Here is a 23,064-nt window from a genome sequence, read left to right on the forward strand (position 1 = left end):
TGCCCTCTAGAGTCTGTGCAAGCATTCTTTACCTTCTCTCCCTTTTATAATAAACCTACCCTTTGGGATATAAAAAAGGAAAGAAAGAAAAAGCCCAAAACCATGGCCTAAGACCATAGTGATAGTGACTGATGATTATTAGTGCAGTACTTTTATGAGGGTAGTATTGTATGGCCAGGAAAGGTAGACTGATGTGAGACAAACGTGGGTTTAAATCCTAGTTTTGTCCCTTATTAGTTAGGTAACCTTGGGTAATCTCTCTAGGTATTAGTTTCTTCACCTATAAAGTAGGGATAAACCCAGTTTTGCAGAATTGTTGGAAGGGTTAGAGTACATGTTTCTAAAGCATCTCTCCCATTTCTGGTATAAAAATGAGTTATTTTAATTTAGAACAATGGAATAGCTGGTTGAACTGTTTGGAGGGATGGTGGTTATTGGAGAGTGATAGGAGAAGATATCCATTTGAAGGTGATTAGTAAAAGCTTCATAGATGGACCTTGTTAGCATGAAATTTGGTGATACAACTGGATTCTTCATCAACTAAACAACTAAGTTATTTATGTAGGTAAATAATCTTTGAAGATTCAGAAGTACAGTGAAATGTTCTCATGGATGTTAAAAATTCTAAAATCTTTACTTCTTTGTTAGACTGTACATGATGATTTGAGAGTGGGTATGTATGCTTTTTTACTATTTTGCTCAGAAAACAAGGTTGGGAGTTTTATCTTTAGTAGCTGACTTTTAAAAGTAAGACTCATATTGTCACTGGGAAGCTGTGAAATGATGTCTACTCTAGGCCTGCCCACTTAAAATCTCCATGGTAAGGATACAAATGCATAGATAAAATTGAGACCTAACTTTCTCAATAACCAGCATATTAGTTATAATAATCTCACAAATTACCAACATATAATAACATATTAGTAATTTTCTTATTATGTTTGCCTGCTGTATGTATACATCTACTAGAAAGTAAGCCCCTTGACACTAAGCGTCTTTCTAAATCTCAAAAATAGAGTCCAAACACTTAACACAGTGCCTACTATACAGTGGATGCTCAAATATTTGTTGAATGACTAAATATTGTATGGAAAAGTGTTTATTTGTCCATATATAAATGCTATTCATCTCTCCATTTTAATCTTAAAAAGTCTCTATTTTGAGGCTATAATGATTTTTCACATTTTGTATTTATTGGACAAGATGGTATTCATTAAATACTTAACAAGTAAATTCAAGCTTAGCAAGCCTCAGAAATTGCATAACACTAATGCCACCTGTTGATGGAAGACTGAATTGGTGTGTTTTACAGTAATCTGCAGCTTTATATATATGTGTTGAAATTATAACTTAATATAGAGATGAAACTTCCATGTCTCTGTTACCATTAAATGAATGGATGGAGGAAATAGGAGCTTTTTGTGGCCATCCCCATTAACAGGGAAAGCTAGGAAATCGATGTTTGTCTTATGTAGAAATTGAAAACCTCAAAGGGCCTTGGGTGGTCTGTGTAAGAACAGGCTCAGGATGTAGGAGCCTTACTCCGATCACAAGTCCCTATCTGTAGCTTTGATAGTGCGCTGACCATAAATCACTGATAGATACCTAAGAATGACAATGATGATATAACATTTTTCATTGAAATCTTCCATCCTCACTGTAAGAATGATGCTTTCCTTTTAATTGTTTTCACGTCTCTCTTCCACTACTCACCCTAAAAATATCATTGTTTAGTTACCTGTATTCTTTGATTCTAGAAGATATGACAGGTGAATTTTCAGTTTTTAAGCTTTAGACTCTTGTCACTCTGTTAGTGACTTAATCTGAATTCTGCACTATATATGCTTATGAGCCTATTTGCAGAAAACCCTGTGATAAGATATATCTTAGTTTTGTGGCAGTTCATAATTCACTGTCCTATCTACCTTTGACCAGTAGAAATATCCCATTTATCTAATGCTGGGTTGGACAGCAACTCCTGACAAGGCAATTAAGTGGACACCAAGTCCAGCTATAATTGGGAACAAACAAGTTGTATTTTTAAACTAACAAGGAAACTTTGAGGCTAGTCAGTCAATAAAATGGGGCATGCCATACTGCAAGACAGATTTTATAGCTTAGAGCAAAGCCAAATACTACTCAAATGGCCCAGATGGGTCAATACTAAAACGTGGCCGTCACCACTAAAATGACCTCATGAGTCAAGGAACATGCTCATGTCACAAGCTGAACAAGAACTTTGCTCCAAGTCAGTCTTGGGCTGCTGAGCTGTACAGATACATAAGACCACATACAGGTTCTCAGGGGTTACCTCAGAGTGAAACAGGTGATTTTTGTTAAGAATCCATCGTATTTCCAGCATTTCTGCAAAGTCTCATCTAACCATCACAATCAGAGTTAAGGAAATGATTTTGCTAAGCTCTGCCTTTCAAGGTCACCCACTGATGTATACTCAGAGCTGCAGTTTGAACACAGGTCTCAGACTCTGGGCTTTATGTTCTTCATGAAAGTCTGCTGTTCCTTCATGGCCTCCTCTCAGAGAAGTGGTTATCAGCCACACTGGGCTTAGGCTAGTGTTTTCTTTGCCTTGTAAGTTCCCTCTCTTCTCTCAGAACTGAAAACAGAGTTGATGTTGAGCCATCCCGTGCCCAGAGCAGGCCCCACAGCTGTGGAGTGGACCCTGGAGGAAGCAGGCTTTTGTGCTGATGTAATATGAGTGAGGAGACATCACTTAACCTACTTCCAATTCCTCCCTCTCCTCTTGTAATCTCTACTCACTGTGAATTGAAGGAAATGGAATTGCTTTTCACAATCTGTGACAAGCAGAACATGGAATATGTGGTGTTTTTTTTTTTTTTTGGAATATGCAGTTTTATGTGCAAATTTATTTTCTACAATAAACACGAAGTATAGTAGAAAAACAAAAATACATACATAAATAAAAATAGTAAGGCCTATTATATAGTTGATTAACCTAATTACTATTATAGGAAAATGGGGAAAAAAGTAAATTGCTTGGATTTTAGAGTTACAGATTCTCTCAGGCCACTAATGGATCATGGATGTCTTGAAAAGGCTCTGAAAGCTTAGTCTGCTGGAAAACTGCTCTTTCTTGTTAATGAGTTTCACCAGGCATGTTTGTTCTGTTTCAGGGTTTGTTTGTTAAAATATACTTCTGAGTTACCTCAGATTTTAACTGTAATGTGGTCATTTGCTGATCCATCTTTGGATTAGTATCAAATTGAAATTTGTTCAGGTTTGAGGAACAAAATTAACTCATAAAGGGCTGTGTTGTGATTTTTTTTTTAAGATTTCTTTATTTATGCATATAAGAGCTGGGATGTAGGACAGAGGTAGGGGAGAGGTGAGAGGATTCACCAGACACAGGCGGGTCGACTGAAAAACACTGCTGAGGGGAGCAGTGAGTGAGACAGGAGAGGTGTGTGATGCCATGTGGGTCAGCTCCCTGGCTTGGGATCGAATTTGTGCTGCAGTGGCTGCTGATAGCTTCATAGTGCTGAGCCTTAACCCCATGTACCACCAGGGAGGCCCCTGTCATTATTCTTGTATCAACCAGAAAAGTGTTCTTTTAGAGTGTGATAGAATTCCTAATTTGAAGCATCTTCCCTTTGAGGCTATATTTGGACCTTGATTTTATCCCACATTTACCAACTGGCTCTGGTAGGTGAAGAGAGTTTCTTATCCCATGGAGAGTATACTTCTGCTAGTTTAACCCCATCTCCAAGTTCGGGCCATCCCTTCGTTTGGAGAAGTCCTTGAAGACATTAATTCTAAGAATTTCGAGCATAAGGGAAGACAGAACTTCTCCTGTAATCATGCTGTAGGGAACACTCTTCACCCATGGAAAGTTCAAGCGAAGTACACATTGTTTACTGATTGTCCTCAGATGCCAATCTGCTGTCCATTTCCACCTTGGCTTTCCCCTTTCCTACCTTAGTTATCTCTATCTAGCTTCTCCTCCCCATCCCAGCCCTTAGTATCAGGAAGCTCAGTGACAACCAGGAACTTTCTATTCCCTTACAAAAAATTGGGAAAAAACTCATTTAAAGGGCAACACTTAACTATTTGGAAGCAGAATTGCAAGCATGGACATCTGTTGTGCAGTTATGCAACCAGCCATGTCAGTATCCATGTCCACCTTGAGTGACAGGGGGACAACAACTGCAGCATCCAGGCTGCGATTCTGCGTGCCTGGGCCCTCACAGCCATTCAACGGCTGGTTTTATATCACACGCTTCTTTCAAACAAATGGAATACTTATTGATGTCCCATTTGTGTTGACATATAGTTTGTAAGGAGCTTCCACAAACGTCTTTCACTGGAGCCTCAGGGCCCTCCTTTGAGATAGGCATGATCAGAGTTCCTTTTAGCAGGAGAGAAACCGGATCTGCGTGGTGAGACAAGTTGCTCATGGTATCTAGTGTAACTGGGGTTTGAGCCTGGTGTCCCTGGGTCTTCTGAAGAGAGTGGCTTAATAAAATACTTAAATGACTACAAAAAAGTGTAATAGTAATTTAGAGTTCAGGGGGATTAAATTGGTACTTTAATTTTATTCTTGATTTTTTTTTTTAATTACACGGAACTAAGACACACAGAAAGGTTAAGTTGCTTGCCAAAAGTTACATAGGTGTAGAAGTGGCAGAACCAGTTGTAACATCCAAGAATATCCAAGGAAAAGAGAGGCTTATCACAGTGTAAAATGTGAATGTGTACATAGCAGAAACATAATTACTAGAAGAATGAAATAACTCTATCAGCATTTTTAAAAAGATTATTTATGCATACAAGACCCGGGGTACTGGCCAACCTGTCGGGGGAAAGAGGCTTCACCAGAGACAGAGTGAGGAGCAGGACAGGCAGATTGATGAAGTACACTGCTGAGGGGAGCAGTGGAGAGACTGGAGAGGTCCGGGATTGAACTTCCTCTAAAACAGCTGGGGCTAGCTTCCTAGTGCTGTGCTTTAACCAGTTTCACCGCTAGGGAGGGCCCTAATTTTGTTTTTGTTTTTGTTTTGGAAGCTAAATGCATGGGGCTAAATATTAGGAATTAAAAGTTTCATTTTCCTCCATTTTTTTTCTCCTTTTAATTCTCGGTTTTGGTTTACCATTCTAATTATCATTATGTTAATTGTTACTTTGATGTCATTTATGCAAAATGCTGTGATTCCTTACAGAATAAAAAGTAATCACATGGCTTTTTCAACAAGACTTTCTAGTTGAAGTAATTTTTGCTTTTCTACTTTTCTTTTCTTTTTAAAGATTTATTTATTTGTTCATACAGAACTGGGGTACAGGCCAGAGGCTCAGGGGCGGCGAGAGGCTTCACCAGAGACAGAGTGGGGAGCAGAACAGGCAGATGGGCTGTATTCATTGCTGAGGGGAGCAGCGGGCGGTCAGGAGAGGTCTGCCGCGCCATGTGGTCACCTCCGGGGCAGGCGGGAATCAAACTTAGGCGGAAGTGGCTTTGGCTTCTCAGTGCTGTGCTTTAACCTGCTGCATCACCAGGGAGGGCCTGCTTTTCTACTTTTCATTCAAAAATAGGAATATAAAGTTTCTTTGACAGGTTTTTTCTTTGTAGATCCTGTTAATTTAAATATCAGAATTTATCCACTGAGATTCCCTTTGTGCTGGTTATGTATGCACAGGCACTCTACCGCCACCTATATTTCCGGTGAATTTTTGTTATGTGGTCTAGAAATGTTTCATCCATTCATTCACTTCATTTAATCTATTTATTCTCTTCCCAATGAATATCTAAATGGATGTGAACATATTTACTTCACCTATACATTTTCTGAATCAACTCTTAGCCATCCATTATGAGGAAAGCTGCTCTGATACCTCTTCTCCCACTAATCGATAAGAGTTTTTGAGGTTCAGAGGGTTTTGTTCAACTAAACGGCAAGGGTTTTATTAGAATAGGCTTAGGATGGGTTATTCCATCTGTCACTGTTTTCTTTTTCCCGTGTATGTGTGTGTGTGTGTGCCTCTACTTTCAACTCAGTGAACAGATGCAAGCATTCAATCATTTGACAGGTACGCACTGAACACCTGCTGGGCGCCAGTCACTCTCCAGGTGTGGGGATGCAGTGGTGAGAAGAGTTGTAGACTCTGCTGTCACAGAGCCCATTAAGTAAACACATAAATCAGGTGGTGTTTAGATAGTGAAAATGGAATGAGATGGAAGATGATGTGGGAGGGAAGTTCAGTTTGGAAGGTCAGGAACTTCTCTGAGGGGTGACTAAAAGTGCTTGGTGAAGGGCAACGTTACATTATTGAAAGATACAAAAATAAGAAAGCTTCTTGTCCTTGGGAAGCTTATGACAAACAATTGATGAATTTTTAAACTAAAAATTTTAATGCCCTTTTTCCTTTTTTCAAATTTTAATTCAAACAATTTCAGTAATACCTCTCTTGAAAGTCAGCCAATGGTTGATGAATTTTAAACTAAAAATTTTAATGTCCTTTTTCCTTTTTTTCAAATTTTAATTAAAATGAAAAGTTCTTATATAGGAACCATGCCTTCCTTTTCTTCAGAAGCTTTATTCACTGCTTTTATATATCCAGCTACTCTGCTTTCCTCAGTTCTCATGTAGTTATTACATGAGTGATTAGACACCTTCTTTCCTTCATTTTATAACTACTTTTCAACAGTGTCTATGCTTTTCTTGCTTTTCTAACCTTGCATTTATTTCCCTGCAGAACTCAACATCTGCTGCAGTTTGACTGCTCAGGTTAGTGAAAATTGGCCCCCTTTCCAGTCTTAGGCAACATTCACCAGCATTTTCATAAGAAGACTTCTCTGGCCACTTGTGACTCGTTAATGGTGAAGTTATATATCTACAGAACACTATCACCAAAACAAGTTAGTTGGGTTTTGGGAAATTTTTTGATTATTTTCCCCCCAAATTGTAATATAGTAGCATAGAAGCTCTGTACATTGGGATGTTATTAATACATAAGAAATCTAGAAGACACAAATAATTAAAACTGAAGCTGCTGCTTTTAGTAAGCAGTGTTTGTCATGTGTTCCAAATTGCATAGCAAAAAATAAGTATAGCTAATTTAACAGTATTTAGAAATGATACATAGTTTTTTAGGCATGAAAATTATCTCTAGACTGTAAGCCCCAAGCCACTATAAGATTTTCAATTCTTGGGGAGAAAGAAATCAACAGATATTTTAAAATGGCTAATTTTAACTTACATTGAAAAGCAGCGATAGTTTATTTTTGTAAGGCCCTATAATATGTATAATGTATTCAATGTAAATATGGGAAAGTCTGGTGAAAATTGTGAATTTACCTACAAAATACATTAAAATTTTGTGTGGAAAGTGTCCTGACACCTGAGGAAATGATAAAGAAGAAACAGGTAAACTGGATAGTTCTCAAGTGGAGACAGAGCCACCACCTCATCATTGTTCCACTCTCAGCACCTAGCACCTACCTGACCTACAAATATTTTTTGGCCAACTTCAGGCTGAGCTTAGTCGGTTGGTTGACTTGCTGAAAACCAAGGTCTGCTAGTTTCCCTACCATAATTATTCATTCTAATAGCACTTTATGTTCTTCAAGTTCATTCTTTAATCTTCAATATCTAACTCCACAAGATGAGAACAGTTTTGCTTGTAGCTTACAGAGAGAGGGATAATTTGGTTTAGAGACTTCCTCTTGGTTACATACATACAGTGACAGAGTGTGGCTTAAAGCTTGAAAAATAGAAATGAAAGCCCTTTTATGCTTATCTGGACTAGTTTCAGTGTGGAATGACTCAAGGATATGGGAAGGAATGGCAAGAGGTCCATTGCCAGTCCGATGAAAGTATATAAAATAATGCCTCCTGCACATTTTACCTTTTCCCAACTGCTTCCAGAAGAATGGGCTACCTGAGGGTGACCACAGTCTAGCAAGTAGCTTACAGATGCAGATACCCCTTTTGATCCTTGCACACACCTGTAGAATTTAAAATGCTGCCACATATGGATGACTTTGTGATGCATAAACCATGAATCTGTCACTTAATTGTACTTCTCCTGTGTAGACACGCCTTCCTTGTATGTGTCTGATTCCTCAGGAGCTGACTCAGAGACTTCTCATAGTTCCTGACCTTTCTCACCAACTGTTGTTTTGAAGAAAGTTCTTAGTTACCGGTGTGTGCCTCAGCAATAATTGCTCTTCTTTGCAGGTGTTTCTTTGCTCCTGCTCTTCAGCTGTTACAGGTACTTGCACCGAAATGCCCAGTGCTGGTGTCCCTGTCCACTGTCCATGCGAGATGCTTTCTAAGCTCTGCATTACCTTGAGCTTCACAGCAGCCCCCCCATGACTCTAGAGCAGTGTGTTAGGCTTTGTGCTACCTTTTCTCTACTGAACCAAAATTCGTTAATCATAAACTTACACGTGCACATTTTAAAAAAGCAATAGTGGCCCACTTATAACAGGAGAAGTAAAAGAAGACATTTTGAATAAAGTAATATGTTAAGACTTGGGAAACACAATACCAGTGAACCCAAAAGCATTATGCCGGTCACAAAAGGTCCAGTATTGTCTGATTCCACTTAGATGAGGTGTCTAATGATTGCTTTAGGGGAGTGAATTTTAGTATTATGGGTGTTTCTAGGGAATGGGGTGGTGAGAAAATGAGAAGATATCACTCGGTGAATGGGATAGAATTTTACTTTGGGAAAATAAAAGAGTTCTGAGCATGGGTGGTAGTGATAGCTGTATAAAACAATGAGTATACTTAATGCCACTGAACTGTATGCATAAAAATGGCTATTAAGGTGAATGTTATTGATTTAAGTTTTATAATAAAAATGTAAGTAAAAAAGGTAATGCTTGGATACAAACTGTTATCAGAAATATAAAAATAACCCCCATCAATTTCCAGAATAATTCCAAGGCAGTGGTTCCTCTCATAGTGTGAAGCTACATGTTGTATTTGTTATGACCAAAGAACAAATGCCCAAGATCTTTGTATCAGTAAGGAGCAGGATCATAATTTGGCTGCAAACACATGTCTTCTACTATGCCTACACCTTCCAGCTCGCAGTCCACAAAGATTTTTTCTCCGCTCTGCCGGCTGCCTTAATCCAGACCACAGAGGCCATTCTTATCCATCCTACAGGAGTATGGTCCTTTTTTTCCCGTATGCTTTATGATCACAAGAAACAACTGAACAGGTTTAAAGTAATCACATACCATCCACTCATCCTTCCACTCCAAAATAGTCTTATCCTTAAGAAAGGGTAAAAATTGGAATGGAAAATCTCAACGTATGTGGAAATTACAACAGAGGAAGGGAGACTGATCTAGGATCAATTTTAACAATTTTTTATCTTCATTCAGATTTTTAAAATCTTGGTTTTCATATGATGATAGGGAGAACAACTAGATAACTCTGAGAATTAGTAGGATAACTCAATACTGTGCCTTACAAAGACTGGAGAAGAGAAGGATAATAGGAAGCTTTGGGAAATTTCTCTAGCCAACATCACTAGTCTGATGGCCTTTTAGTGAGGGCAATTTAGAAGAAGGTAGAATTTTCATGGAAGTCTCAATCTTTCATCACTTAAGAATTAAGGTGAATTTTAGAAGCTGAATAAGAACTAATGTTTCTTACTGTTCAAGAAGAAATGGAACTAATTTTTCTAATTTACAATGTATCTGGTTAGGGCCTCTCTGGTGGTGCAGGGGTTAAAGTCAGTGCTATCAAGCTATCTCCAGTCACTTCTGCAAGCATTAGTTCCCTGGCCAGGGAGCTGACCCACAGGGCAAGCACAGCAGACCTCTCCTGTTTCACCCGCTGCTCCCCTCAGCAGTGTATTTCAGTAGATCTGCCTGTTCTGCTCCCCACTCTGTCTCTGGTGAATCCTCTCAGCTCTATACTCCAGTTCTTATATACATAAATAAAATAAATCTTTAAAAATAATAAATCTGGCTTACTGACTTTATTGACAGCGAGACATTAGCAAATTACCCCCAAATCCTAGTGATTTGAGTAATACTGTCTGAAATTATCCCTTCTGCTTTAAAATGAAGTCTGTCTTAAACTTCCAAAATTTTAACTTAAATCAGCTGGCCTTTTGTTGAGTACATTTGTTCATTTTGGTGTACTTTTCCACATTCATGACTAAAGAATCACAAACAGGAGAGCACATCTGTGAAGGCTTTATAACCACTGCGTGTCTTCAAAGTGCTCTGCTGAACCATTGCTGTCAGCGAGGGTGTAGGGAGTGGGGAATGTGGGTGAGCCTGAGTCATGTTGAAGAGCACAGTAAGGGCTGCCTGACTTCTTCACAAACACAGTCTTAACTAACAGTCCACGTTAGTCCAAACTAACCAGGAACCTAGAATCAGAGAGTGTGCCAGGAGGGAGACTCCAAGGAGTCAAATTTAGTCTTTAGTGGAATGAGGAGGCAGTTCAGTAAACCAACAGGTTGAACACTTCTCATTGTTTAGGAAGGACTAGAATAATTTTTGACAATTTGTGAGATACCTTGCACAGATTGTTCAATTTCTAAATAATTTCAAATTACCTAATGATATTAGTCATTTATTTTCTATATTTAGATAAAGTCCATTTTAAGTTTTTAAAATTCTGGATTATCTGAACTGGTAGCTAAACTCCAAATTAGTTTTTATTGATAATTCCTCTAAAAACACTTTACCCAATCTAAATAATTCTACGTCTAGAGTGGACTTTTTTTTTTTTTTTTCCTGTTGGATCACCTAAGTAATTTACTCTTTAAAAAGCAGAAAGGGAAAAATAGCAAGGACTCTGGAGAGTTTTTAGGGTTAGAAATATTTTCAAAATGAGGCCCCGGTTTCTCCAACCATTAAACATCTTTCTTCTGAACTCTTCTTTTCCTGCGGGCCATAAATAATCCTCACTTTGGAAACTCTTGCTTTCTTTTATCACTCCTGACTTTTCTGTGTCTTTAGAATGCCATGGGTGATTACCAACACCATGGAAACCCATCTTAATGAAACGGAAAGACTGGCTGAGTTAAAAAAACAAACAGAACCGACTACCCCTATCTTCCAGAGGTTGGGGGGCTAAAGGTCAGCTCTCCCGTTCAGCGGCTGAGATGCAGTAGGCACCTGCACAAGCTGAGCCAGGATGGAATTACCTCACGAGAAATAGGCATTAGACTGCTGAAAGGTGGGCGTCCTTAGAGTGATGGCCAGCCAAGAAGTGGTTGCTTTCCTTCCCCAGCCCCATCTGCCTTTCCTAAGAGCTGTGTTATCTTCAAAGTACATTTGATCAGGTTTAACAGCCTCAAATGACACTTTCAGACTCACCTAATCAAGAAGTACCTGTATTAATGGTCAAAAGTGCTATTTCAGCATTACATGATGTAAAAGCCTTAACTTCATGCACCCCAACTGATAGAGCTAGTTTTCTGCCACTGTTAATCATCTCACTGGACTCGCTGCTGGACGGTGCTGATACAAAACTTCCTAAGGAAATGCCTGCCTGTTTTAATTTTCTTTTCTTAGCAAAAACAGAGATAAACACAGTTGTTTGAAAAACGGTGGGGGGACCTGGAGGGGTGGAATCCTCTTCCATTCAGAAGATTTCTGTTCATCTTACTTTGAAGTCAAAGGGTAGTGTAAAGTTTTGATCTGCTTCAAATTCTGAGATTATCCATTAACTGCTCCAGCAGACTCTCTACTCCCTTTCAAATGTACATCTTATTTTTTTAAAAAGATTTATTTATGCTTACAGAATTGGGGTACAGGCCAGAGGTATGGTGAGTGAAAAGAGTCACCAGAGACAGAGTGGGGAGCAGAACAGGCAGATCTACTGAAATACACTGAGAGGAGCAGCAGGCAGGTCAGGAGAGGCCTGCCATGCCATGTGGGTCAGCTCCCTAGCAGGGATTGATCTCGTGCTGCAGTGGCTTTGGAGAGCTTCATAATGCAGTACTTTAACCCATTGCACCACCAGGAGAGCTTGTACACCTTATTTTTAAAGGGGCCAGGCTCCCCTTTTTATTATCTTTTAGCTTACCATTTAAAAAGTTACTAAAGCAGATTTGCAGATTTTTTTTATGTTATGGAATAACTTTTCTAGTGCTGAGATGGATGTATTCTTGAAATTACTGTATTAACTGCTTGCAGGCATGAGGTGGCAAGCCTAAGCTGGTTATCTTGAGTGAATAGCAAGTGAGTAAAAGCTCTGAACTCACTATCCCTTTTCGAAGTAGGAAGCTATAGAAATCATTCTGAACTCCAAAACCACTGAAAATATGGGGGAGCATTGATTCCCCAATTTTGAATGCACTATGTAAAGTTGAGAGACACAGGTTTTCTACTCCCAATCCCACCTTGGCCAAAAGTGTTCATTCCATTAGAGACAGAATGGGTTCACTTGCCTTCCTGATGTCTCCCCTCATTCCAGTTTGATCAAGAGGAAGGCAGAGGATTAGAGAATCCATCATCACAGGCAAGGACAGATGACTGTGTGCCTGGAATCTGTTTGTCTCCCAAAGGGCATAGTAACTGCAGCAACAGTGGATGATAAATACTGTTGATATATTTCCCCTCGTCTGCAAAGGCACTTACCCTCTATTAGTCCCATAGCCTCCAGGGCTCTGTTGGGCCTGCTTTTGCCCTGTTTTCCTCCCTTAAAACACCGGTGTTGTTAGTGGTTGGTACTTGGGCTGGTCAGCTGTTGCTTCAAGGCCACTGCTCAGAAATAGTTACCTTTAAGAGTCCTCCCCAGTCTGTTTATTTCACTACCATTCCCCAAAGGTATGCACTTTAACTTGTTTGCTATGAAGTTTTATCATTCTCTTTATGTAATGTTATATAAACATTACATAAGAAACATTAACCCAAAACTACCCATCCCTTAAAAAGGGGACAGGGGTTAACGAGACCAGTGATCAGGATGGCGTGGCCAGGTAATACAGTGTTAGAAACTAAGACATTAGTGACCACCTTGTTTTACTGGTGTGTACCCCTACAGGTTTTGAGGCACTTCTGTAAACAAAATGACTTCGGTTCCCTTCTATTGGACACTTTTGTGAAATCATTTGTTGAAGAGGAGTTAAGAGCTTCTCATGCTTTCCTGGAGTTGGCTTTATATTATGGACAGCCATTAAACTACTATCATGGCTGACTGAGAGCCAGAGGACTCAGCTTGGGTTCACTCTTAGTGGAGGAACACCCAGGGAAGTCTCCCAGTACCTGACCCTGTGGCTCCCTTTAGGGAAGAGTTGGAGAGGGGAGAAACCATGCCAAGGCCAATCCCCCAAGATGATTGTTTTCAGGGGCTGCAGTCCTGATCTCTTGAAAATGGGATCTACCTCTTGTCTCTGTTGAAAGAGAAGGAACTCTCCCTTCTATGTCATCCATAGTGACACTGTCAGTTTTGTATGAAGTGGCGATGGCTAGGTGGAAGAGAAATTTGTCTTTTTTTCCTTCTCTCACCCATACATTTTGAATAAGTGAGTATTTTGAGATATGAAGTCTTGGTTATCTTTGGATAGCAAAACAGTAAGTAGGATTTCACACCATCCAAAAATGACAACTGTGGTTAGTGGAAGTTGTTAGAGGAATGATCAAAGACTGTTTCAGGAGCAGGCAGCATTTAAACTGTCACCAAGGCTCACGTCCCCTCCTAAAGGCGTGCAGCCTGCAACAAACAAACATTTGAAAACAAATAAAAGGTGGATTTCTATCCTAGTGGTACTTCCATTTTTGGATAAAGTCTCCTTTAAATAACTGCTCTGGACTCTCCCTGATGGTGCAAAGGTTAAAGTGCAGCTTCATAGCTGCTTCAATACACTTCAATCCCCGCCCAGGGAGGTGACCCACCCTCTCAGCAGTGTACTTAGTCTGCCTGTTCTGCTCCCCACTCTGTCTCTGGTGAATCCTCTCACCACCCCTGCACCTTTGACCTGTATCCCAGTTCTGTATGCATAAATAAATCTTTAAAAAAAAACATAAAAAAAAACATAACTGCAAAACAAAATGACATCGCAGACAGTAGCCTCTAGTACATACTCTATGGTTATTTAAATATATTAACTGTGGAAACATTCTTTCAATATTTCCATGTCTCTACTCAGCTCATTATCAGAAGTATCAATTTTGCCCAATATTCATGCCTTCTGCGAAACTAAATTGCATGCCAGTCTCCAGAGGTACCAGAGGTGAGAGATGAGCATGGATTTGGAAAATAGCTGCAGTGGCCTTAGGAGACTGGGGTACAAACAGGACACATGCAACTGGCCACCCCCCACTTCACAAAGTGGAGGACTCCCTAGAACCCAGAGGCCCAGCATGCCCATGGTTTGTTTTCCAAAATCAGATCCCCCGACTTACTGCACAAGGAAACTTTTATTGTTTGCAGATTTTGACTGAAGGTTGGGCAGGGTGTTAGAAGCCGAATTTGCTTTATTTCATTTTCAATGACAGTAATGAATTCAATGAAATAATGCTCCTAATAGTGAAAGAAGTAAGTTTCCACTTAAGCATAATTTCAGTTTACAAAATATACCCACTTCAAAAGACCCAAAATATTTTGCTGTATTATTTAGGATTACAAGTAGAGCAGGGGGAAAATAAAAACAAAACAAATAGAGCAGGGGAGGGTAAGTAACTAATCAAGGACAATAGTTTTGCAGGCAGGGGTGGTCTTAGTTTCACTAAAAGAATAACTGGCAAATTCTGTCTTGTTTGAATGCTATAGATGTCTCTTAAAAAGAATAGCTTTTTTTGGCCCTCCCTGGTGGCGCAGCGGGTTAAAGCACAGCACTGAGAATCTGAAGCCACTTCCGCATGAGTTCGATTCCCGCCTGCCCCGGAGGAGACCACATGGCGAGCCAGACCTCTCCTGACCCGCCCGCTGCTCCCCTCAGCAGTGTACTTCGTCAATCTGCCTGTTCTGCTCCCCACTCTGTCTCTGGTGAAGCCTCTCACCGTCCCTGAGCCTCTGGCCTGTACCCCAGTTCTGTATGAATAAATAAATAAATCTTAAAAAAAAAAAAAAAAAAAAAAAAAAGAATAGCTTTTTTTGGGCCCTCCCTGGTGGTGCAGTGGGTTAAAGCACAGTACTAAGAAGCTAAAGCCACTTCAGCATGAGTTCGATCCTAGACCCTGAGGTGACCACATGGCGAGGCAGACCTCTCCTGACCCGCCCGCTGCTCCCCCAAGCAGTGTACTTCATCAATGTTCCTGTTCTGCTCCCCACTCTGTTTTTGGTGAATCCTCTCACTGCCCCTGCACCTCTGGCCTGTACCCCATATGCATAAATGAATAAATCTTCAAAAAAAAAAAGTATAGCTTTCTTAGGTGCCTTTTGAAATGGATTAGTACATTAGAGTCTGAATTCAAATTCCAAATAATACTGACCAATAAACGTAGTTATGTCCTGCCTTAAGTGAGGTTATTTATTTTCTTAAGAATTGAGCCATAGTTTATCTGTTTCTACTTTGTCTAAACTCACTTAATGGGTAGTGACAAGGTCTTAGAGCAATAAGCCAGTTTGAGGTCACCTTTATCAATAGCTATCTTGTGTTTGGAGCCACAAGTACATTTCTCAGATCAGTAATGTTCAGTAGAAAATCAATGGAACCCTACATATGGTTTAAAATTTTCTAGTAGTCATATCTTAGAAAGGAAAAAAATTAATTTCATATTTTATGTAACTATAAAATAGTATTGTATTATTTCAGTGGAATCTAAATTATTAATGTGATATTTTGCATGCTCTTTTTCATTAAGTCTTTTTTTTTTTAATTTGCTGTGTGTTTTATATTTAGAGCGTCTCAATTATCACATCTCAGCAGCCTATAAGTGGCCAGAAGTGGCTCTGTTGGCCTGCAGTGTTAACATAATGGGCAAGAGGAAGGAGCTAGAGGGGAATTGCAGTAGCAAAAGAGGAGTTTGAGTTTGTGTTTTAAGCAGAGAAGTGCCATTTTTTAATTTTGAATTTATCGATCAGGTGGCCTCAGAAAAGAGTAGAAATTTAGGAGTGCAGGCAGCGTGCTAGAAAGCTGTTGCAGTGGTCTCGGTGTGGAATGAGAAGAACCCCAACTAAACTGCCATGAGGAATATGGACCAAAGGCAGTGTGTCAGAGAGATTAGGAATATTGGATTTGAAGGGAGGGAGAGGGAGTTATCTAGGATGGTTGTCAGTGAGGTTCTTATCTCAGGTGAGTGGGACTGTTGTAGAGTGTTCAGTGAAATGCTGGAAGAGCAGGCTGGAGTGGGAGATGAATTCAGCATGAGGTATGTTTGCTTTGAGGTGCAGGTGCATTGGAATAGGCAGGCAGGTGTTTACTTTGACATGGAAGAGTTTACTGAAGAGAATGTGTAGAAGCTAAAAAGGCTGAGTTGTAGGAACACTCAGTACTTCAGGCACCAAATGAAAACTAGGCAGTAACAAGGAGATGTAAGGCTGAGGTAATCAGGGCAGCTGCGAGAAATGGTGGGGTTTCAGCAGAGGCTTACGGAATGAGTAAGACGTAGCAAGTGTAAGAAGCACTAAAGGCAGCAGAAATGTGGAGAGGCGAGAACGTATCCGGTGTGTTTAAGGACACTGTAGACCTACCCTGCTGGGCCCGATAGGATTAGGATGGGATTTAGATGGGATTTGAGATGAAAGCTGGCCTAATGCAGTTTGTAGACATGTTTTATTTGGCATACATGGGGTAGAATCACAGAGTGTTTTAAATTCAAATTAGGTGCCTGCATTTCTACACAAAAATTCAGGTTTCTGATTTCTCTTTAAAATAAAAGGGTCTGGGAGTTAGATTTAGCAACACTGATGGCCCTATATGGTCATACTTAGCTAACGTGTTTCTCCTTTTTGCCAAACAAGTCTATTTTACTCTATGCTATTTGCCTGAGTACTATAGACATTTGAGTTTTCGATTTCTGATACAGGGGCCAGTGAATAATAAAGGAACAAGGATAAATTGGTGGCTCATTGTGGAGGTGTTGTAATATCAAACTAAGGAGCATAAAGGTAGATGGGGACAACTGATGAACAAGGAGTTACTGGGATTATAGGCATATTTGGGAGGATTATTCTGTCGATTTAAAAATACGGAAGTTAAGGAAAACTTATCAGTTTGAAAGGGAAAAAAGAGATGAGATGGTAATGGCATATCCAAATAGGCTTATAAGTACAAAATGGTTGTGGGGGTGGAGTGGGGAATGGGATCAAAAACGGGGTGGGGGGAGGGAAGTGCCCAGGACTATGGTGATGGCACATGGGTGACTTGGTGATGGGAAACCCACGGGGATTACAATTGAGATGAAAAAAAAAATGTACAAAATGATGTAGAAATAAACTGTTATATTATTAAAAAAAAAAAAAAGTACAAAATGGGACCCTCCCCTGTGGCGCAACAGGTTAGGACGCAGCCCTTCAAGCTGGCCGCAGCCACTTCAGTGTGAGTTTGATCCCCAGCCCTGGAGGTGACCCACAATTGCAGCAGACCTCTCCTGCTCACCTCAGCAGTGTACTTCGTCAATCTGCCTGTTCTGCTCCCCACTCTGTCTTTGGTGAATCTTCTCATCACCCCTGTGATGGCCTGTACCCCAGCTCTGTGTGCATAAATAAATAGATCTTTAAAAAAAAGTACAAAGTGGAATTCTCTTATGGAGATGTCACCCAGGAAGACTCTTTGTGCCACATAGAAACCATCTGGGCCAGTGACTTTCTGGGAAATTTGCTTACAGACTTCTAGAAGGCTTGGTAGTGGACAGTGAATCCAATTGTTTGAGACAACTGTTTGTGTTTATTGTAATATCTCAGTGATTTCAGAGAAAGCAATGGGAGTACAGACATGCCTTTTCTCTGTGTGAGCATCATGGGCGATCACGAGAATCTGCAAGTGCTAAGTAAGGGATGGCAACCTGTGAAACTTTGGGGCTTTAGGGTCAAAGCTATGTTAGTGAGACCCGGTATAACACATGCCATCACTCTGTCTTTTAAAACATTGTTGAGGGAGGTTGTTGAGTAATAGTCACTGTTCCATGTAGACTATGGATGGAAGAACTAGGTTTTGTTAAACAGAAAAAAGAAGGCTGTGGTCACAAGGTTGACAAGAAGTAGAACCATGACTTGAACCCATGTAGTCTCTCTAGAGATTTTTCTTTAACTTCTCTGAACTCTATTTGTTCTATTATCACACAAATAGACAAATTCACAGGGAGGAAACTATGCTTTTATCCTACACTCTCCACTCTAATTTATTTCAGGGATATAAGTGGTGTTCAGGGCCTCTTAAAAGAAATGAAACTCCAGAATTTATCCTTGAAACTGCCTTTCAGGGTTGAAGATGATGGGCTCGTCCTTGGGTGACCTTGGGGGAACAAGGTTGTATTGTGTATTCAAAGGTCTGTTCTCTTCCTTTAGCTTATGGTTCAGTGTTAACTCATAAAGTATGTGCTGGCAACCCTTTATGAAACATTTAAAAAGACCGCTGATTAAAATTCTTACTTTATGCAAACAAAATCGTTATCTTTTCTTCATATGTTCCCATAAAAGTTATCACTGATTTTGCACAATATTGAATTTGGAAAGGGGTGAGAATATAGAACCTTCTAGAGAAACAATGGCATTTGTCCAGCACCTTCAAACTTGTCAAGCTTTGTACCATATTTAGTGTGTCTGTGTCTCTTTGGTCGACAGATGAAATATGTGAATGAAAGATTTCAAGATGAAAAAAATAAAGAGGTGCTTCTCATGTGCATTGGCATCACCTCGGGAGTTGGACGTCTGCTCTTTGGCCGGATTGCAGACTACGTGCCTGATGTGAAGAAGGTTTATCTACAGGTACTTTCTTAAGCCTTCTTTCCCCCCAGCAAAATTACCCTTATCATCTAACATCTCATTATAGGTATGTATGTGTTTAAATTCTGGAAAAAAGTGTTTTCCAGAATTGGTGTCAGTAGTTTTTCAAGGGCAAAATCAGTTCTGTTTTGGGTTTTCAACATGAGAAACTGGCAATCAAACAACAATCTTCTTTGTTTGGCCCCGGCACTCCACCAAACCAAAATACTTCTTGCTCTTGCTTTTTCTAAGAAGAATGTTTTATTTTTGGCATAGTTCTCATAGTCATGTGCCTTTTGCAATATCTTGTGAAATTCAGAGGGGTGTGTATATGTGTCTTTTGGGCTTCTTTATTACAGATTGCCTCTAGGGTGTTATGGGATGTGCACCAAACAAATGCTAATTCCAGGATCACGTTGACACTCATTTGACAAGTATTTAAGTGACTCCCTCGTGCCAGACATTGTGCTAAATGCTGCAGTTGAAACGTGGCCTGTGCCCTCAGTTAGTAGCTAATGGTCTCATGGGGAGACAGGCAAAACAGTGCTGCAGCACGGTGGAATAATGGGAATGCCAGAGGGGTGCCATGGAAACTGGGCTGAGCTTCTGAATCACTAGTGAGAGGCTGAGTGAGCTTCCTGGGGGGGGGGGTGTTTAAGAGGTGTGTAGCAGTTAGATAAGACAGAAGAGAGTGTTCCAAGCAGATGAAACCACCTGGACAAATGATGGATGCAGTGTGTTATATCTGGGAGACTAAATGTTTGAACAGACTAGAGAGAGAATGGTAGCCTGATTGGCTAGGACATAGGCAGGAGCCAGGTTGTGAAGGGCTCGTACGAACACAAAAGAGAAGGAATTCTATTTTGAAATCTGTGATTTTAAGTGAGGGAGCGACATGACATGAATTGTATTTTTACTAGCGTTTAATCTCGTAATTGTGAAGGATGAGATAGAGTAAAGGAAGGAGGCAAGAGTTGAGGTAATCATAAAAAGTCACATTTATATGAAATATCCAAAAATATGCAGGAAGCAGATTACTGGCTGCCAGGTGATGGGGGTGGGGGGTGGGGGGAATGTGGCGTGGCCTCTATTAAGTATGGGGTTTCCTTCTGGGTGATAGATTCTAAAATTAGAAGTAATGACTGTACAACTTTGTTAATGAACTAAAACCTACTGAACGATGTATTTTATTTTATTTATTTTTTAAAGATTTAGTTATTTATGCATACAGAACACAAGTACAGACCAGAGGTGCAGGGTGAGAGGATTCACCAAAGACAGAGTGGGTTGCAGAACAGGCAGATGGACCAAAATACTCAGCTGAGGGGAGCAGCAGGCGGGTCAGGAGAGGCCTGCATGCCATGTGAGTCAGCTCTCTGGCAGGGGATTGAACTCATGCTGCAGTGGCTGTAGATCGATAAATTTTATGGTACATGAATTTTATCCCAATAAAGTTGTGGGGTTTTGTTTGTTTAAGAGTGGAGGCGGTGGCCCTCCCTGGTGCCGCAGTAAGTTAAAGCACAGCACTAAGAAGCTAAAGCCACTTCTGCATGAGTTCGATCCCCGCCTGCAGCGAGGAGATCCACATGGGGAGGCAGACCTCTCCTGACCCGCCCGCTGCTCCCCTCAGCAGTGTACTTCGTCTAGCTGCCTGTTCTGCTCCCCTCTCTGTCTCTGGTGAATTCTCTCACCCTACACATCTCTGGCCTGTACCCCGGCTCCATATGAATAGATAAATAAATCTTTATTAAAAAAAATAAAAGATATAAAAAGAGTGGAGGCGGAGGGCTTAGAGATGAAGTAGTGTAGGCATAAAGCACCAAAGTAGAGATACTGGGACCAACCAGGGTATAAAATGGGGGACAGGGGCCCTCCCTGGTGGCGCAGCTGGTTGAAGCACAGCACTGCAGGCCATCTGCGGCCACTTCAGTGCGAATTTGATCCCCGGCCAGGGAGGTGACCCACATGGCACGGCAGACCTCTCCTGACCCACCCGCTGCTCCCCTCAGCAGTGTACTGTGTCTCTATCTGCCTGTTCTGCTCCCTACTCTGTCTCTGGTGGATCCTATCACCACCCCTACACCTCTGGCCTGTACCCCAGTTCTGTATGCATAGATAAATAAATCTTACAAGAATAATAATACATAAAACAACATTCATAAAATGTTTTGCCAGCAGTAAATAGCATTTATAAAAAAAAAGGGGGGGTCAAGGGACAGTGGTCCAATGGGACCGGCCCTGGCTGAGTCTCAGATTTGTGGCTCATGTAAGAAAGTGCATCATTGTACTGTTTTATCCATATTAGGGGTTCAGTAAATCATAGTACACCTTTGCCATGTTACGTTTGTGGTGCTTGTGGGAAAACCAGGTTGAGTATGGAACTCATGAGAGACTGGATTAGAGACTTTATTTTAGCATTTCTGGGCTATAATAGGGTGAGTGGAAGACTCCATTATGCAAGAGAGATTGAGAGGGAGTGGCCAGTGGGTGGGGGAAAAGCGCCCCAAGGAAAAGTACTCAGCAGTGTTTATCGCTAATGTGACCTAGGCATGTTAAAAACTAAAAGGTTTTCATTAGTAAGAGAGAGACCATTAGTGACCTGACAAAAAGTAGTTTTAGTGGAGTGGCAAGTGCAAGAGACTGAACGTGACCACTAGTAAATGGAAATACAGACAGATTGGTCCAAAAGCTTGACTGTGGCAGAAAGGTGAGGAGAGCCAAGGAGGGGAGGACTGGGGGAGGGATCCCGAGCAGTCTGCCCACTGTGTAGGCGAGGGGCGGGCCATATTTGAGTAGGGCCTTGACGGAGAGCTCAGGGATTTAGAATTGGGGCAAGGAAGTTGGAAAAGGCATTTATTACAGATAAAGTAACTACCATGAATTGAGTTGAACTAATACCCACCATTTGTTGGGTGCATCCACAGGCCAGCCTGTGACCTCACCCTAACACACAACACACATCATATCCTTTACTCTTCCTCCAGCCCTCTGAAGAAAAGTACAGTTACTTTTTTCAATTATAAATGTGAACACTGAGAAACAGAAGGGTGCCTTGCTGAGGAGATCCGTGTGTTCAAAGGCCCAGGCAGCCATTCACAGGAAGGAGTCCGGTCACACAACTATTGCCGGCAGCTGATAGAATGCACTTTTTAAAGTACTTAATGTCTTATGATCACTCACTCTTTCCTTAGTCCCTCTCTGTACATTTTCTTGTCGATCGGTTAGTGAAATATTTGGTTTGTTTCTCAAGTGTCAAGGGAGCCCTCTAATGGATATTTGCTGCATGACCAACATCCCGCTTTTCTTTCGTTCAAAAATTTGAGTCAGCCCAGACTCTGGCACTTTGAGGCAAACAAGGCATAGTCCCAACATTTCTGGAGCAAGATTTGAGACAGGAGAGATGGGCATGTTTGGGAAATTAAGTAGACAAGGAAGAGTGGTCAGGGGTTGGAATGCTATGAGGGGCCCGATTATCCATGGTCTTGAAATCCTAGATGAAGAGCTTTTACTTCAGATATTGTGAGTCTTTTTTTTTTTTTTTTTAAAGATTTATTTGTGCGTACAGAACTGGGATTCAGGCTCAGGGGCAGTGAGAGGCTTCACCAGAGACAGAGTGGGGAGCAGAGCAGGCAGATCTACGAAGTACTTTGCTGAGGGGAGCAGCGGGCGGGTCAGGAGAGGTCTGCCAGGCCATGTGGTCACCTCTGGGTCTGGGATCGAGCTCATGCAGAAGTGGCCTTAGCTTCTCCGTGCTGTGCTTTAACCCGCTGCGCACCAGGGAGAGCCCTCTAGTGGGTCTTTTGACTTAGTGTTGGGGAATAGAAAGGTCGATTTTTACATTAGTTGGTCACTGTGGTTACTCTGTGTGTGGGAGGGTGTTACCAGGAGGGAAGCAAGAGTGCAAGGGGAGGGGAAGGAGTGCAAAGTGAGGAGACCAGCAGGGACAGGCGCCCAAGTGAGAGATGCGGCTGGGCTGGGGTGTGTGTACAATGGATGAATGTTGAGCGTGTGCTACATGTTATACATTGATGGTTGACTTTGAAGTCATTTGCCACACATGGGGTGGGGGTACATTTTAGTATGTGAGCTTTTCATGTAATTTACAAAAAAAAAATACAGCTTTTTCTAACCTATCTTATGTTTGGTCTATAGTTATACAGCAGTGAGTTAAAAGTCAGTCATTTTGGGCCCTCCCTGGTGGCACAGCGGGTTAAAGCACTGCACTGAGAAACTAAAGCCACCTCCG

The 23,064-nt window shown here is 41.0% G+C and overlaps 1 protein-coding gene across 1 annotated transcript in view; it reads left to right on the forward strand.

Moving 5' to 3' along the window:
- Positions 1-23,064, forward strand: part of SLC16A10 (solute carrier family 16 (aromatic amino acid transporter), member 10) — a 98,014-nt gene that overhangs the window by 62,493 nt on the left and 12,457 nt on the right. Inside the window, exon 4 of the mRNA XM_004673772.2 lies at positions 18,678-18,821. Coding sequence (XP_004673829.1) covers positions 18,678-18,821 — 144 coding nt within the window. The remainder of the gene's footprint in view (positions 1-18,677; positions 18,822-23,064) is intronic.

Source organism: Condylura cristata, unplaced genomic scaffold (assembly GCF_000260355.1).
Source record: "Condylura cristata isolate star-nosed mole 26May11 unplaced genomic scaffold, ConCri1.0 scaffold00001, whole genome shotgun sequence".
NCBI classification, from domain to species: Eukaryota; Metazoa; Chordata; class Mammalia; order Eulipotyphla; family Talpidae; genus Condylura; species Condylura cristata.